The sequence below is a fragment of the Mesoplodon densirostris genome, chromosome 8 (genome assembly GCF_025265405.1).
Source record: "Mesoplodon densirostris isolate mMesDen1 chromosome 8, mMesDen1 primary haplotype, whole genome shotgun sequence".
Lineage (NCBI taxonomy): Eukaryota > Metazoa > Chordata > Mammalia > Artiodactyla > Ziphiidae > Mesoplodon > Mesoplodon densirostris.
This window is the reverse complement of record NC_082668.1, coordinates 104,224,335-104,238,612: the sequence shown is the minus strand read 5'-3', so window position 1 is coordinate 104,238,612 and position 14,278 is coordinate 104,224,335. Positions and strand designations below refer to the sequence as shown.

General features: G+C 42.2%; 1 protein-coding gene across 1 annotated transcript in view; it reads right to left on the bottom strand.

The window, feature by feature from the left end:
- Window positions 1-2,401, bottom strand: part of ERCC3 (ERCC excision repair 3, TFIIH core complex helicase subunit) — a 32,690-nt gene extending 30,289 nt beyond the window's left edge. Inside the window, exons 1-3 of the mRNA XM_060106637.1 lie at window positions 2,311-2,401; window positions 1,739-1,944; window positions 829-1,065 (exon numbers count right to left, since the gene is read on the bottom strand). Of these exons, the coding sequence (XP_059962620.1) occupies window positions 829-1,065; window positions 1,739-1,944; window positions 2,311-2,338 (471 nt within the window). The 5' untranslated portion in view covers window positions 2,339-2,401. The remainder of the gene's footprint in view (window positions 1-828; window positions 1,066-1,738; window positions 1,945-2,310) is intronic.
- Window positions 2,402-14,278: the final 11,877 nt, after the last annotated feature.

The following is a 14,278-nucleotide window of genomic DNA, read 5'->3' as shown; positions in this document are numbered from 1 at the left end:
CACTGTCCGTCTCTTTTGAATGGTATCCACTATGTCTCAGAACAAACCCGAGCAGGTTCAGGTGCTCGTCACGTACAGCCCTATTCACCTCAAAAACTCTGAAGTCTTTTTTGACTTTTCCTAATGGAAGTTGTCGACTAGTGGTCTCGTGCAGGTATTCAAACTTAGATGGAGTTTATCATCTGTACTAACTTGCCCAGGTTACCATAAACTGCACTGTTTAATAACAGAAACTTATTTCTAGAAGTCCAGGATCATGATGCCAGCCATTTCGTTTCCAGTGAAGGTTCTCTTCCTGGCTTCTAGGGGGCTACCTTCTTGCTCTGTGCTCACATTACGTCTTCCTTGTACAAATGAAGAGAAAAAGAGAACACACACGCCTTCTGGTGTCTTTTCTTATAAGGACACTCATCCTATTGGCCCCACTCTTATAACCATGTTTAACACTAATTATATCCTTACTCTAAATACAGTCACATTGCGGGTTAGGTCCTCAACACATGAAATCTGGAGGGGGCACAATTCAGTCCGTAACACCATTCACTTCGGGCTAGACTCCCAAATAACCCAGGCCAGAATGGGCCTGAATTAGTAACCCCGCTGTGTTAGCACCCACTGGCTAAGAGCAGCTCATGGGAAGTCTGCCCTCAGCGAAACACAATGCTGGATCCAGAGGAGTAGCAGCTGGGGTAATCGGTTACTATGCTCCCCACACTGGATCTGAATGGCATTTTCATGACCGCTACAAGTGAACAATGTACAACACCTGTCCCCACTATCACTACGTTAAGAAGGAGGGCATAAGAGCCAGCCTTAGCCCCCACTTGCCTTAATAAACTGAATAATTCCATCAGGGACTCCCGTCTTGCTGAGCTTCCTGAGGTACTCAGTGATGTCACTAGTTTGCAGCCCAACGCTGACAGCCGCGTACAGGGAGTAGGCAGTTAGTTTGTACTCATGCACGTGGGTTGGTCGGCACACCGGCTCTGCAATAGCCACCAGGAAGTCTTGAGCATATTTGTAAACTGGAGAGAAGGCTTCTAAGAAGATGTGGCCATCAGGAGCCTGAGAAACACCAAATGGACACAACAGACAAGGAAACTAATGAGTTGCAGAGACGATGAGACTCTTTCCCACATCACTATCTAGAAAGGATAAGCTGCCCAGAAAGTGATCTAAAGCTAGCCAACACCAGGAATATTTTTGTAAGCACATCTTCAGCCAACTGTAGGTCCTGCTACTTTAATCGGATACAAGGAGTAGACAGAATAGAAGAAAAGGTTTCCAAAGTCAGTAGCTGCCTCTCACGATTCTTCACAGGAAAAGCCCACCTTACTGGCTATCCTTCTGGCTAGATTTCAAATGAATGGAGAACATTAATTACTTCAAGTTGAGTCAAAAAGCTGCCTAGCAAATATATGTCTCATTAGGTGTTTTTAAATGGGGAACTAAAATGTTACATAATAAATGCCATTTATTCTTTAGATAAAAGTTGTTTCCAAACATGTGGCAGAATTGGAGAGGGAAAGGGGAGCAAAAGGAGGGGTTAGAGAGGAAGGAAGCCCAAGTCTAGCCAGCACATGTGTGCGCGCATGCTCATTGCTAGCTCGGCTGTTTCAAACTGCCTATGAAAATGAAAGCTCGCTGCCAGTGGGCTCTGAAGCAAAGCTCACGCTCCCGCGTTCCTATTTGGGCCGCACCCACTCTTGGGCCTGGCCCCGGCTGAGGGTGTGCTTACCACCCAGAGGGGCCTGGAGGTGTGGTCGTCCTTCAGCGGCATCTGCAGCCTGTAGTCCTTGGCTCCATACTCATCCACTTTGGTGCCGGACTCATCCACCTGCTTCCCGGCCGCCGAGGGAACCGCTTCCTGAGAGTCGTTCCCAGGGGCGTCGTCTTCCTCGTCTTCCTCATCCTCGTAGTGCCGCTTCTTGGACTTCTTCTTCTCTGCAGATACGGACACGGACACAGAAGTGAGCCCCGCAGGAGCCTTGCGTTCCCCCCGCACCGACTAGCCGCAGGTCGGGGGAACCTGGTTGCAGCCGGACTTCCCCAGCGCCAAGCACCCCTAGCCCAGAGCCACTGCGCGCCGCAGGCGTCCTCTCCCTCAAACGCTGCCCACCCAGCCTGGGAGGAAGGGCTGCCCGGAGGTCAGGGGTCGCACCCCCGCCCAGCGGCCTGTCGGGACAGTATGTGACGACGGCGAGCGACTCTGGGGTCGACCGCCCCCAAGAAACCCTGAGCAGCTACCACACAGGATGATAGGGGCGGCAGGTGCAGGCAGCCCCGAAACGCGCCCACGCCACGTCTCACCGCGGTCCGCCCGGTCCCTTTTGCCCATGTCGGCGACCGCAGCAGCCAGCCACTGCCTCCGAGGAACCCCGGCGACGGCTCTCTGTGGAGCTTCCGGTTCACACCGGAAGTTCTTCCGGCCGCCGCACAGGAAGTCCCGCCTCTGGGCACCCGGATGAGGTGTCGGTGGCTGAGCCCGTAGTTGAGGGGTCCGCTGACTGTTCCCGGGTGCGGGTCCTTTCTCCCCATTTTTTTTCTCCTAGTCAGTGAAGTATTTTTTCAGTACCTGTTAACGATCGTCCAGGCACTGTTGTTTTAGCCCTGGGGCAGGATAGTGAACAGAGCGAAGGCATTGGCCTCTTGGAACAGAGAGACGTGGGCCGTAAACAAATGTGTTAAGCGCTCTAAGGAAGAAATAAAACAGAGCCCAGAATGACAGGCAGTGCTGTCCCAGAATATCTCGCTGAAGGGGTGTTATTTGACAAAAAGGTCATGAAAGTGAGATAATGTCCTATGTAAATACCAGGAAGGAGCAGTGTGGGTCTAGGGGCCGGCCGACACAGGTTTGGCGTTTAAGGGGAGCTGAGAGGGGGAGCAGTATAGCTGTAAGAGGTGGGAGACGGTACAGGACATAGACAGCAGTGATTCTCAAAATGGGGTCCCCTGGCTGCATCGACATCATATGGAAACTAGTTAAAACTGATCGGAAAGGCACAAACGCAAAATATCTAAGTCATAAAATTTTGCAGGCAGGCGCAACCATCCTGCCCTCCAGAAAACTGTGATGCTCAACTCTGGGAACAACTAATGTAGAGCTGTACTAGGTCATTGCAAAAACTTTGGATTTTATTACGAAATGAGAAGCTACTGGAGAGGTTTGAGCAGAGAAATGACAATCTGATTTCGTATTAAAGGATCACTCTGCACTAGCTGCTCTGTTGAAGATGGACTTTGCAAGGTCAAGGGCAGCTATTGCAGCGCTCCAGTTGAGAAATAACTGGCTTTATTAGGGTGTTGGGGTAAAGGTGATGAACAGTGGTTCCATTCTGAATATATTTTGAAGATAGCACAGGATTTGCTGACTGACTAGATATGGAAGGTGAGAGAGAGGAATAAAGGAAAACTGCAATGTTTTTGATCTGAACAATTGCAAAAATGATGTACCTCAGGGAAGGTACAGGTTTTTTTTTTTTTTTTAATAAGGGGGACTGAGCAGCACCCAGCCTGCTGCTGGTGAGGGCCAGGACCCCCACTCAAAGTCTCTGTTAAGGGGTGCTACTGCGAGGTTGGGTAATGGTCCTCACGCGGGGTTCGTCATCCTGCACGATTTCACCGTTGGCCAAGATCTGCACTGTCCTTCCAGGAAGTATGGGTCCCTGCTGCACTGCACCTTTCCCCAGACCTCGAAACACCTGAAGGAAACAATCTGTGTGGGCGGCTCCCGGAACTCGGCAGCGTCCTCTCCTCAGAAAGTACAGATTTGAACACTGGTTTTGGATGTATTGAATACGAGTGGCTATATTAGCCTGTCTGAGTGCCATAACAAAACACCACAGACTATGTGAGTTGAACAATGAAACTTATTTTCTCACAATTCTGGAGGCTGGAAGTCCAAGTTGAAGGTCCTGCTCTCTTCCTGGCTCACAGACGGCCACCTTCTTGCTATGTCCTCACATGGGGACTGAGGGAAGGGCAAGCTCTGTGGTGTCTTTTTTTCACATAAGGGCACCAGCTTTGTCAAATTAGGGCCCCACCCTTATGACCTCATTTAACTTTTATCACCCCCTCACAAGCTCTGTCTTCAAATACAGTCACATTGGGGGTTAAGACGTCAATGCATGAATTTGGGGAAGGATGCAATTCACAGAAGTAGCCTATTACATGATCAAAGGAAGTGTCAAGCAGGCAGTTGGATGGAAGTCTGAAGTTCAGGGACCTAGAAATATAAGCTTGGGAATTGCCATTATATCTATGGTATTGAATCTATAGAACTGATTGAGGTTACCTAGGGAATGAATGTAGGTAAAGAGAATGTCTGGGAACACTTCACAGTGAAGAGGCTGGAAGATGGAGAATTGGGCAACACCAGTTGAAGAACAGTCAGTGAGACAGGAAAATCAGGAATCCTGGAATTCCTTTCATTCATTTCATTTCAAGGTGGAGGGAGTGATCTGTGTTAGATGCTGCTGATCAGCTGAGCAAATTGAAGATCAAGACTCAGCCACAAAATTTGCGATGTAGAGATCAGTTCTCAGCTAAATGGCGTTCAGTAAATTGAAGCTTTGTTCCCTGCTCTAAATGAATTTCACTTCCTCAGGTAATGGAGGAACCACACCGTTAAAACTGACTTTTACATTTTTATATTTTCCCTCTGATTAAAGTAATGCATGCTGTGTGAAAATCTCGGAAAACAGAGAAAAGCATGGTGAAGCTTATTTAAATCATACATAACACTACCCCTAGCTATCTATATTTTGGTTTATTTTCTTCCAGGCTTTTTTCCTGTGAGTAGGTATTTTTAATACCAAGATGTTACCTGGACATATAATTTTATATCCTCCTAACATAAGCTTTGTTCACCTCTCACTAAAATGAATGTTTAGGACTACTTAATTTTCTGTTGTATGGTAATATCATTATTTAGTCAAACCCTAATTTGGGGGCATTGGAATAGTTCCAGTTTATCCCATTGTAAATAGCTCTGCAATGAGTATCATTGGCAATTAATCTCTAACTGCATCTTGAATTTTTTAAGGCAAATTCTGAGAAATAAAAATAATGGCCTTGGGAATTCCCTGGCTTTCTGGTGGTTAGGACTCCACGCTTCCACGGAGCACAGAGTCGATCCCTGGTTGGGGAATTAAGATTCTGCAAGCCGCATGGCACAGCCAAAAAAAAAGGAGAGAGAGAAAAGAAATAATGGCCTTAAACATATGGCTTTTGATTAAGCTCTAACTGCCAAACCTGGTTAATTTTACTGAAGGATTTGATGAAGAAGAATGACTAATCTGACCTTTTCATAATTAAGAAGATATTTTGTGAACTGATACTTGACAAGAATACTCAATCGGGAAAGGTTAGTCTCGTTAATAAATTTTGTTGGGAAAACTGGATAACCACATGCTGAAGAATGAAATTGAACCCCTACCTTATACCACTCCCCAAAATTAACTCAAAATGGATTAAAGACTTAAATAAAAGACATGAAACCATATAACTCTTAGAAAAAAAACAAGGAAAAGCTCCTTGACATTGGTCTTGGCAACAACATTTTGGATATGACACCAAAAGCACAAGAAACAAAGGCAAAAATAAATAAGTGGGACTATAACAAAGTAAAAATCTGTGCAGCAAAAGGACAACAACAAAATGAAAAGGCAACCTACAGAATGGGAGAAAATATTTGTAAACCATATATCTGATAAGGGGTTAATATCCAAAATATATAAAGAACTCATACAACCCAATACAAAAAAAAATTTCAATTTAAAAATGGGCAGAGGAACTGTAAAGGCCTTTTTTTTCAAAGAAGACCTAAAAATGGCCAACAGATACATGAAGAGATGTTCAACATCACTAATCATCAAGGAAATGCAAATCAAAACCTCAGTGAGATATCACCTCACACAGGTCAGAATGGCTTATCAAGAAGACAAAGCGTAAAAAATGCTGGCAAGGATGTGGAGGAAAGGGATTCCTTGTGTCCCTCAACAAAAAAAAACAACCCAATCAGAAAATGGGCAGAAGACCTAAATAGACACTTCTCTAAAGAAGACATACAGATGGCCAATAGGCACATGAATAATGCTCAACATCGCTAATTATTAGAGAAATACAAATCAAAACTACAGTGAGGTACCACCTCACACCACGCAGAATGGCCATCACTAAAAAGTCTACAAATAACATACCCGGTTGATCATGCCAGTAGCACATGCTTGTCTCAAAGATTAAACCATGCCTGTCTAAGTATGCATGGCTGGTACAGTGAAACTATGAATTGCTCATTAAGTCAGTTACGGTTCCTTTGGTCACTCGCTCCTCTCCAACAGTAATTTACTGGCACAAAACCAGAAATATAGATCAATGGAACAGGATAGAAAGTCTAGAGAAAAACGCACGCACCTGTGGTCACCCAATATATGACAAAGGAGGCAAGAAAATACAATGGAGAAAAGATAGTCTCTTCAATAAGTGGTGCTGGGCAAACTGGACAGCTACATGTAAAGGAATGAAATTAGAACAATACCTAACCACATACACAAAAATAAACTCAAAATGGATTAAAGATCTAAATGTAAGACCGGATACTATAAAACTCTTAGAGGAAAACATAGGCAGAACACTTTCTGACATAAATTGCAGCAAGATCTTTTTGGATCCACCTCCTAGAGTAATGAAAATAGAAAACAAAAATAAACAAATGGGACCTAATTAAACTTAAAAGCCTTTGCACAGCAAAGGAAACCAGAAGCAAAATGAAAAGACACCCATAGAATGGGAGAAAATATTTGCAAATGAAATCAGCCAACAAGGGATTAATCTCCATAATATACAAACAGCTCATGCAGCTCAACATCAAAAAAAACAAATAACCCAATCAAAAAATGGGCAAAAGGGCTTCCCTGGTGGCGCAGTGGCTGAGAGTCCGCCTGCCGATGAGGGGACACGGGTTCGTGCCCCGGTCCGGGAAGATCCCTCATGCCGCGGAGCGGCTAGGCCCGTGAGCCATGGCCGCTGAGTCTGCGCTTCCGGAGCCTGAGCTCCGCAGGGGGAGGGGCCACAACCGTGAGAGGCCCGCGTACCGCAAAAAAAAGTAAAAAAAAAAAAATGGGCAAAAGATCTAAATAGACATTTCTTCAAAGAAGATCTACAGATGGCCGAGAGGCACATGAAAAGATGCTCAACACCAGTAATTACTAGAGAAATACAAATCAAAACTACAATGGGATATCACCTCACACCAGTCAGAATGGCCATCATCAAAAAATCTACAAACAATAAATGCTGGAGAGGGTGTGGAGAAAAGGGAACCCTCTTGCACTGTTGGTGGGAATGTATATTTGTACAACCACTATGGAGGATAGTATGGAGGTTCCTTAAAAACTGAAAATAGAGCTACCATATCATCCAGCAATCCCACTCCTGAGCATATATTTGGAGAAAACCATAATTCAAAAAGATACATGCACCCCAACGTTCATTGCAGCACTATTTACAATAACCAAGACATGAAAGCAACCTAAATGTCCATCAAGAGAGGAATGGATAAAGAAGATGTGGTACATATATACAATGGAATATTACTCAGCCATAAAACGAATGAAATAATGCCATTTGCAACAACATGGATGGACCCAGAGATTGTCATACTGAGTGAAATGTCAGACAGAGAAAAACAAATGTCATATGATATTGCTTATATTTGGAATCTTAAAAAGGGTACAAATGAACTTATTTACAAAAAAGATATAGAGTTGCAAATGTAAAAAAACAAACTTACAGTTACCTGAGGGGAAAGGGGTGGGGGGGGGAGGGATAAATGGGAGATTGGGATTGACACATACACACTACTGTATATAAAACAGATAACTAACAAGGACCTACTGTCTAGCACAGGGAACTCTACTCAGTACTCTGTAATGACCTATATGGGAAAAGAATCTAAAAAAGTGGGTATATGTATAACTGATTCACTTTGTTGTACAGCAGGAACAAACACAACGTCATAAATCAACTATACTCCAATAAAATATTTTTTAGAAGTCTACAAATAACAAATGCTGGAGAGGGTGTGGAGAAAAGGGAACCCTCCTACACTGTTGGTGGGAATGTAAATTGATATAGTCACTATGGAGAACAGTATGGAGGTTCCTCAAAAAATTAAAAGTAGAACAACCATATGATCCAGCAATCCCACTTCTGGGTATAGATCCAAAGGAGATAAAAACAGGGTCTCAAGGAGATGTCTGTACTCCCATGTTTACCGCAGCATTATTCACTATAGCCAAGGTATGGAAACAACCTCAGTGTCTGTCAATGGATGAATGGATAAAGAATATTTGGTTTAAATATACAATGGAATATTATGCGGCAATGAGAAAGAAGGAAATCCTGCCACTTGTGACAAATACTGTATGATATTACTCATATGCAGAATCTAAAAAACTCTGAACTCATAGAAACAGAGAGTAGAGTGGTGGTTACCAGGGGTTGGGGGTGGGAAGAAATGGGGAGATGTTGATCAAAGAGTAAAACTTCCAGTTAGAAGATGAATAAGTTCTGGGGATCTAGTGTACAGGATGGTGATTATACTTAATAACACTGTATTAAATACTTGAAAGATGGGGACTTCCCTGGTGGTCCAGTGGTTAAGACTTTGCTTTCCAATGCAGGGGGTGAGGTGGGTTGGATCCCTGGTCAGGGAGCTAAGATCCCACATGCCTCAGGGCCAAAAAACCAAAAACATAAAACAGAAGCAATATTGTAACAAATTCAATAAAGACTTTAAAAATGGTCCACATTAAAAAAACAACAACCTGTAATAAATGAATACTTGAAAGTTGCTGAGACTAGATCTTAATCTTCTCATCACAAAAAAAGGAAATGGTAATTATGTGATGGATAATGCTACAGTGCTTATCATATTGCAATATGTAAGTGTATCAAATCAACACTTTGTACATCTGAAACTTACATGCAATGTTTTATGTCAATTATATCTCAATAAAGCTGGGAGGGTGGAAAGTATTTTGTACAAAACAAAAACACCCACATTTATCATAAAAGTTTTCAAATTACAGATAAGTAAAAGTAATAACCATCACTTGAGTGACATATATATTCTCTCAATATTTTTTCTAGCTATTTTTAAACAAAAAGTGGGATCAAACTATACATCTTATGTAACTTGCTTTCTTTCAGTTGATAATATGTGATGAAGAGTTCCATTGTACAGATACATTACAATTTATTTGCTCAATCCCTGCTATGGTTCATTTTATGTGTCAATTGTCTAGGCTATGGTATCCAGTTGTTTGGTCAAACACAGTCTAGATGTTGCTATTAAGGTCTTTTTTTTTTAGATGTAGTGAACATTTGCAATTAGTAGACTTAACTAAAGCAGAATTCCCTCAATAATGTGGGCAGGTCCCATCCAACCAGTTGAAGGCCTTAAGAACAAAGAAAAGTTTCTGAAGGAAAAAGGAATTGTGCCTCCAGACTGTGACCCGGAAGTTTTGCCTCTCTGAGAACCTAGGCTAGTACAGATTTTGGTAAAGGGAAGTGCTGTAATAAATACCCCAAAATGTGGACGTGTCTTTGAAATCAGGTAATGGGTAGAGGCTAGAATTTTGCAGTGCACGATAGAGGAAGCCTATAGTGCCTTGAAGAGATGGGTGGTAGAAACATGGACATTAAAGGTGATTGTGCTGAGTGCTCAGACGGAAATGAGCATTATTTTATTGGAAACTAGAGGAAAGATGATTCTTGTTATAAAGTGGCAGAGAATTTGGCTGAACTGCTTCTGTTGGGTGGAAAGGAGAACTTGTAAGTGATGAACTTGGATAAGATTTGGATAGGCTGAGAAGATTTGTAAGCAAAGGTTGAAGGTGTGGCCTGGTTTCTCCTTGCTGCTAAGTTTAAATGTGAGACGAAAATGATAAATTGAAGAAGGAATTGTTAAGCAAAAAGGAGCCAAAATTTGAAGATTTGGAAAGTTCTCGGCCTATCCATTTGGCAAATAACTAGAAAGGATGCTCTGAAGAAAACACCAAGGGTGTGGCTGGACAACCATTTGCTAAAGAGATTAGGCTTGTGACTTGTGGATCCAATCAACTATCAGCAGAAACCCTGACCACTTGGAAGGGGACAGAGATGGGACAAAATGAAGAAAGGCTGGTAGACATCAGGTATTCTACAGGCAGGAAAAGGACAGATAAGAGCTTTTCGGCTGCAAATGCGTTATCCTTAATTGAGGGCAGTTCAGATGCCAGCAGGGCTGCTGTTGCCAGCACAGGCCCAGAAGAGACAGGCCAGGGTGCAGGTCCACTGACTCTGGACCACCTTCTTGGTTCTGAGGGGGCAGTGCAACTACCCCAGTAGGTTCCTTAAGACAGGGCATGGAGCCAGTGAGGATTCTTCTCAAGTCTTAAAATCTAATGAAACGTGCCCTGCTAGGTCTCAGACCTGATTGGGACTTGTGTCCCTTTTTTCCTGCTGACATCTCCCTTCTGGAATGAAAGTGTCTATCCTCTCTCTGCCTGTTCCACCACTGTGCTTTGGAAGCAGATAACCAGTCTGGTTTCACAGGTTCACAGATGGAAAGGAATTTTGCTCCAGCATGAATCATACCTCTTATCCATAATTGATTTGGAGAATTTAGATGATGACATCTGAGTTGATGTGGTTTAGATGAAATACTGGACTTAAGAGTTGACACTGGAACGATTAAGACTTTGGGGGAGGGCTTCCCTAGTGGCGCAGTGCTTGAGAGTCCGCCTGCCAATGTAGGGGACATGGGTTCGTGCCCCGGTCCGGGAAAATCCCCCATGCTGCGGAGCGTCTAGGCCCGTGAGCCATGGCCGCTGAGCCTGCGCGTCCGGAGCCTATACTCCACAACAGGAGAGGCCACAACAGTGAGAGGCCCGCGTACCGCAAAAAAACAAGACTTTGGGGGAAGTTGGACTGGGGTGGAAGTATTCGGTACCTGGGAAAAATATGAATTTTCAGAGGCCACAGGGCAGACTGTAATGGGTTTGTGTTCCCCACAAAAAGGCATTTTGAAGTCCTAATCTCCAGTAGCTCAGAATGTGGCCTTATTGGGAAATATAGGGTTTTTTTTACATCTTTATTGGAATATAATTGCTTTACAATGGTGTTATAGTTTCTGCTTTATAACAAAGTGAATCAGTTATACATATACATATGTTCCCATATCTCTTCCCTCTTGCGTCTCCCTCCCTCCCACCCTCCCTATCCCACCCCTCCACGTGGTCACAAAGCACCGAGCTGATCTCCCTGTGCTATGCGGCTGCTTCCCACTAGCTATCTATTTTACGTTTGGTAGTGTATATATGTCCATGCCACTCTCTCGCTTGGAAATATAGTCTTTACAGAGGTAATCAAGTTACAATGAGGTCAGTAGGGTGGGCCCTGATCCGATATGACTGGTGTCCTTATTTAAAAAAGGGAAACACACAGAGGGAGACCACCACACGAACACAGGAGGTAGAGACGGGAGTTACAGCCCCATGCAAGGAATGTCTGGGGCTACCAGAAGCTAGGAAGAGGCAAGGAAGGACTCCCCTACAGGTTTCAGAGGGAGCACGGACGGCCCTGCTGGCACCTTAATTTTGGTCTTACAGCTTCTAAAGCTGAGGCAATAAATTTCTGTTACAAGCCACCCAGTTGCAGTACTTTGTTGGACATGTAGAACCTCAATTTTGGGCTTTTATGGATATATTTTAGCACATCTGCAATCATATTCCTACATACAAAACTGTTGTCAGAGGATATACAAGATTGAGACCGTTGACTTGCATTGCTAAGTTGCCCTCTGCAGCGCTCCTCAACCTTTTTGGCACCAGGGACGGGTTTCATGGAAGACAATTTTTCCACCGACGGGGGAGTGGGGTGGGGGGAATGGTTCAGGCGGTAATGCAAGCGATGGGGAGCGACGGGGAGTGATGGGGCGATGAAGCTTCACTCGCTCACCCGCTGCTCACCTCCTGCTGTGCGGCCCAGTTTCTAACAGGCCGTGGACGGGTACCGGTCTGTGGCCCAGGGGTTGGGGACCCCTGCTCTATATGCGGCATTAACTTAAGTGACCTCCAATACTGTGGGAGCATCCATTCCTTACCCTCTGACTATAACAGACTTTATGTTTTTAATCACCGCTGATCTCTGATTTGGGTAATCAAAGTGTCCAGAGAAATATGCCAGAGTATGTTGGGTAGAACATTATAAACTTGTATCCTGGGAAGACTTAGTTGCAGTGTTTCTAGGTTGGTCTGTTACTGGTCTCCTAGAAAGTGATCAGCTCAGGCAAAGGAAAGACAACCGTGAGCGCAATGTGTCCAAGAACAGATCTGGACAAAGCAGTCACAGTGGAAATAAATATCAGCTTTATTAACACTCAAAGTGCCATTCATTTATATTCATTCCATAGTCCAGAAGGTTACTTAGAGTAAGCCTTTGCACCACAATCTTTCAAAAAATGAACTAACATGTAAGAAAAAGCAATTTTCATTGTGCTAATTATTGCAGGCCTTCATGCACAATAAATCTAAACAAAGATGGGTGCCAACAATATACAAATTTCCGTATAAACAAAGTCATTGATCACTAACAAAATATAAACATGGTTTCTTTCACATTAGATTTTAAAAAAAAGGCTATTTACCAGCAAGAAAAAACAAGTACATAAAATCTGTAAAACTCAGAAATTTTATACATTTTTACAAGCACAATTTTGAATGAACACAAAGTCAAAATGTGCATGAAATGTGGCACACACCACACTGTATCTGGCTTCTGGTAGGTTTTTCTAATCATATCGGCTCCTTGTAACATAATAAGCTTAGTGACATTCAACTTCAACAGTGGACTTTATTCCTAACATAAGTAATTTTACACGGTACCGCATATTAAAAACAAGGTTTTCCTTAAGCACAACAACATTGTCAGATTGGAACTTTAATTCCCAATTCTTTTTCTGCCAGTTACTTAAAATACACAGTACGGTATAAAGACACAATGTATGTTTGGACATTTCTAAACCAATTTATAGTCAATTACAGAGAATCAGAATTTATCAATATATTGTTTTATGAATGAGGTCTGACCTTGCCCAGTAAGAAAAAAACTGAAAGTTGACATCTTTGGGGTAGAATAAAGGAAATATTCAAAAACAACAGTAGGCCAGGCCAACAGCAACTGGAGATATAAAAACCTTTGACATCTCTTCAAAATAATTCAGTTTCTCACATTTTTTCATAGTTCTGAGAATTCAAAGACTGTTTTAGTGGACAGTGTTTTTGCTACTGCTTAAAACCTATTTTTTTCTCTTAATTTGCATTTCATAGAATTCTCAGAGAGAATTCAATGTTGTTCTTTGCAAGAGTATTTTAATTGATATATATCTAAGTAAATCTGCATCCAATTGTGGAAATACAAATACATTTTGAATGGTTAAAAACAAAATTAAAAAAATATTTTTGATCAGCCAGCTGAAAATATATTCATATAGTAAATAATCTCTCAGAAAGCTTTATATATATTTAATTATTCTAACTAAACAGTACCCTTATAAAACAAGTTCATAAAAATGTAGAAATGAAAATAAGAAATTACTGGGATATATACATGTACCTACAGACAGAAAAAGACATCTCCACACACACATCCTCTGATACACAGAGTTACAAGCATACTTTCCACTTAGTCATGGATTTTAGAATACACATAAAATCAGAAAGTGATGTTGAACTCCTGAGTTCTTCAACAAAGATAGAACCATAGATATGTATACTTTGTAAAAGCAAGAAAGTCCATTTAAGTCAGTAATAGCAGTGCAGTTACTGACGGCTACATCTTGAAAGAAGTTTAAACGTAGACACACAGACAGTAGTTCAATGCACGCATTCATGATGCTCATACACCCATCAACAATTATTGGTCAGAGTAGTAAATCAGTGTACAAATTAAACATTTCCAAAAATGTGCAAAAAAGTCAACCTTGATAGGAAAAGAACATCTTTGTACATAATTATAAACTGCCCAGCATTCAACTGAGATTAAAAACGTTTACAGAGAGAAACGAATGGATTAAATATAGAGAATTTAATGGCTACATTTAAAAATGTACATTAGGTCAAAGGGTAAATTTACAAATTGATAATCATAGTTTGCAACAATTAAAAGTTTATTCTCAGATTTATCCAAGTTTACTTTTATTTACAATGATATTTGAATAAAAAGAACCATGTGA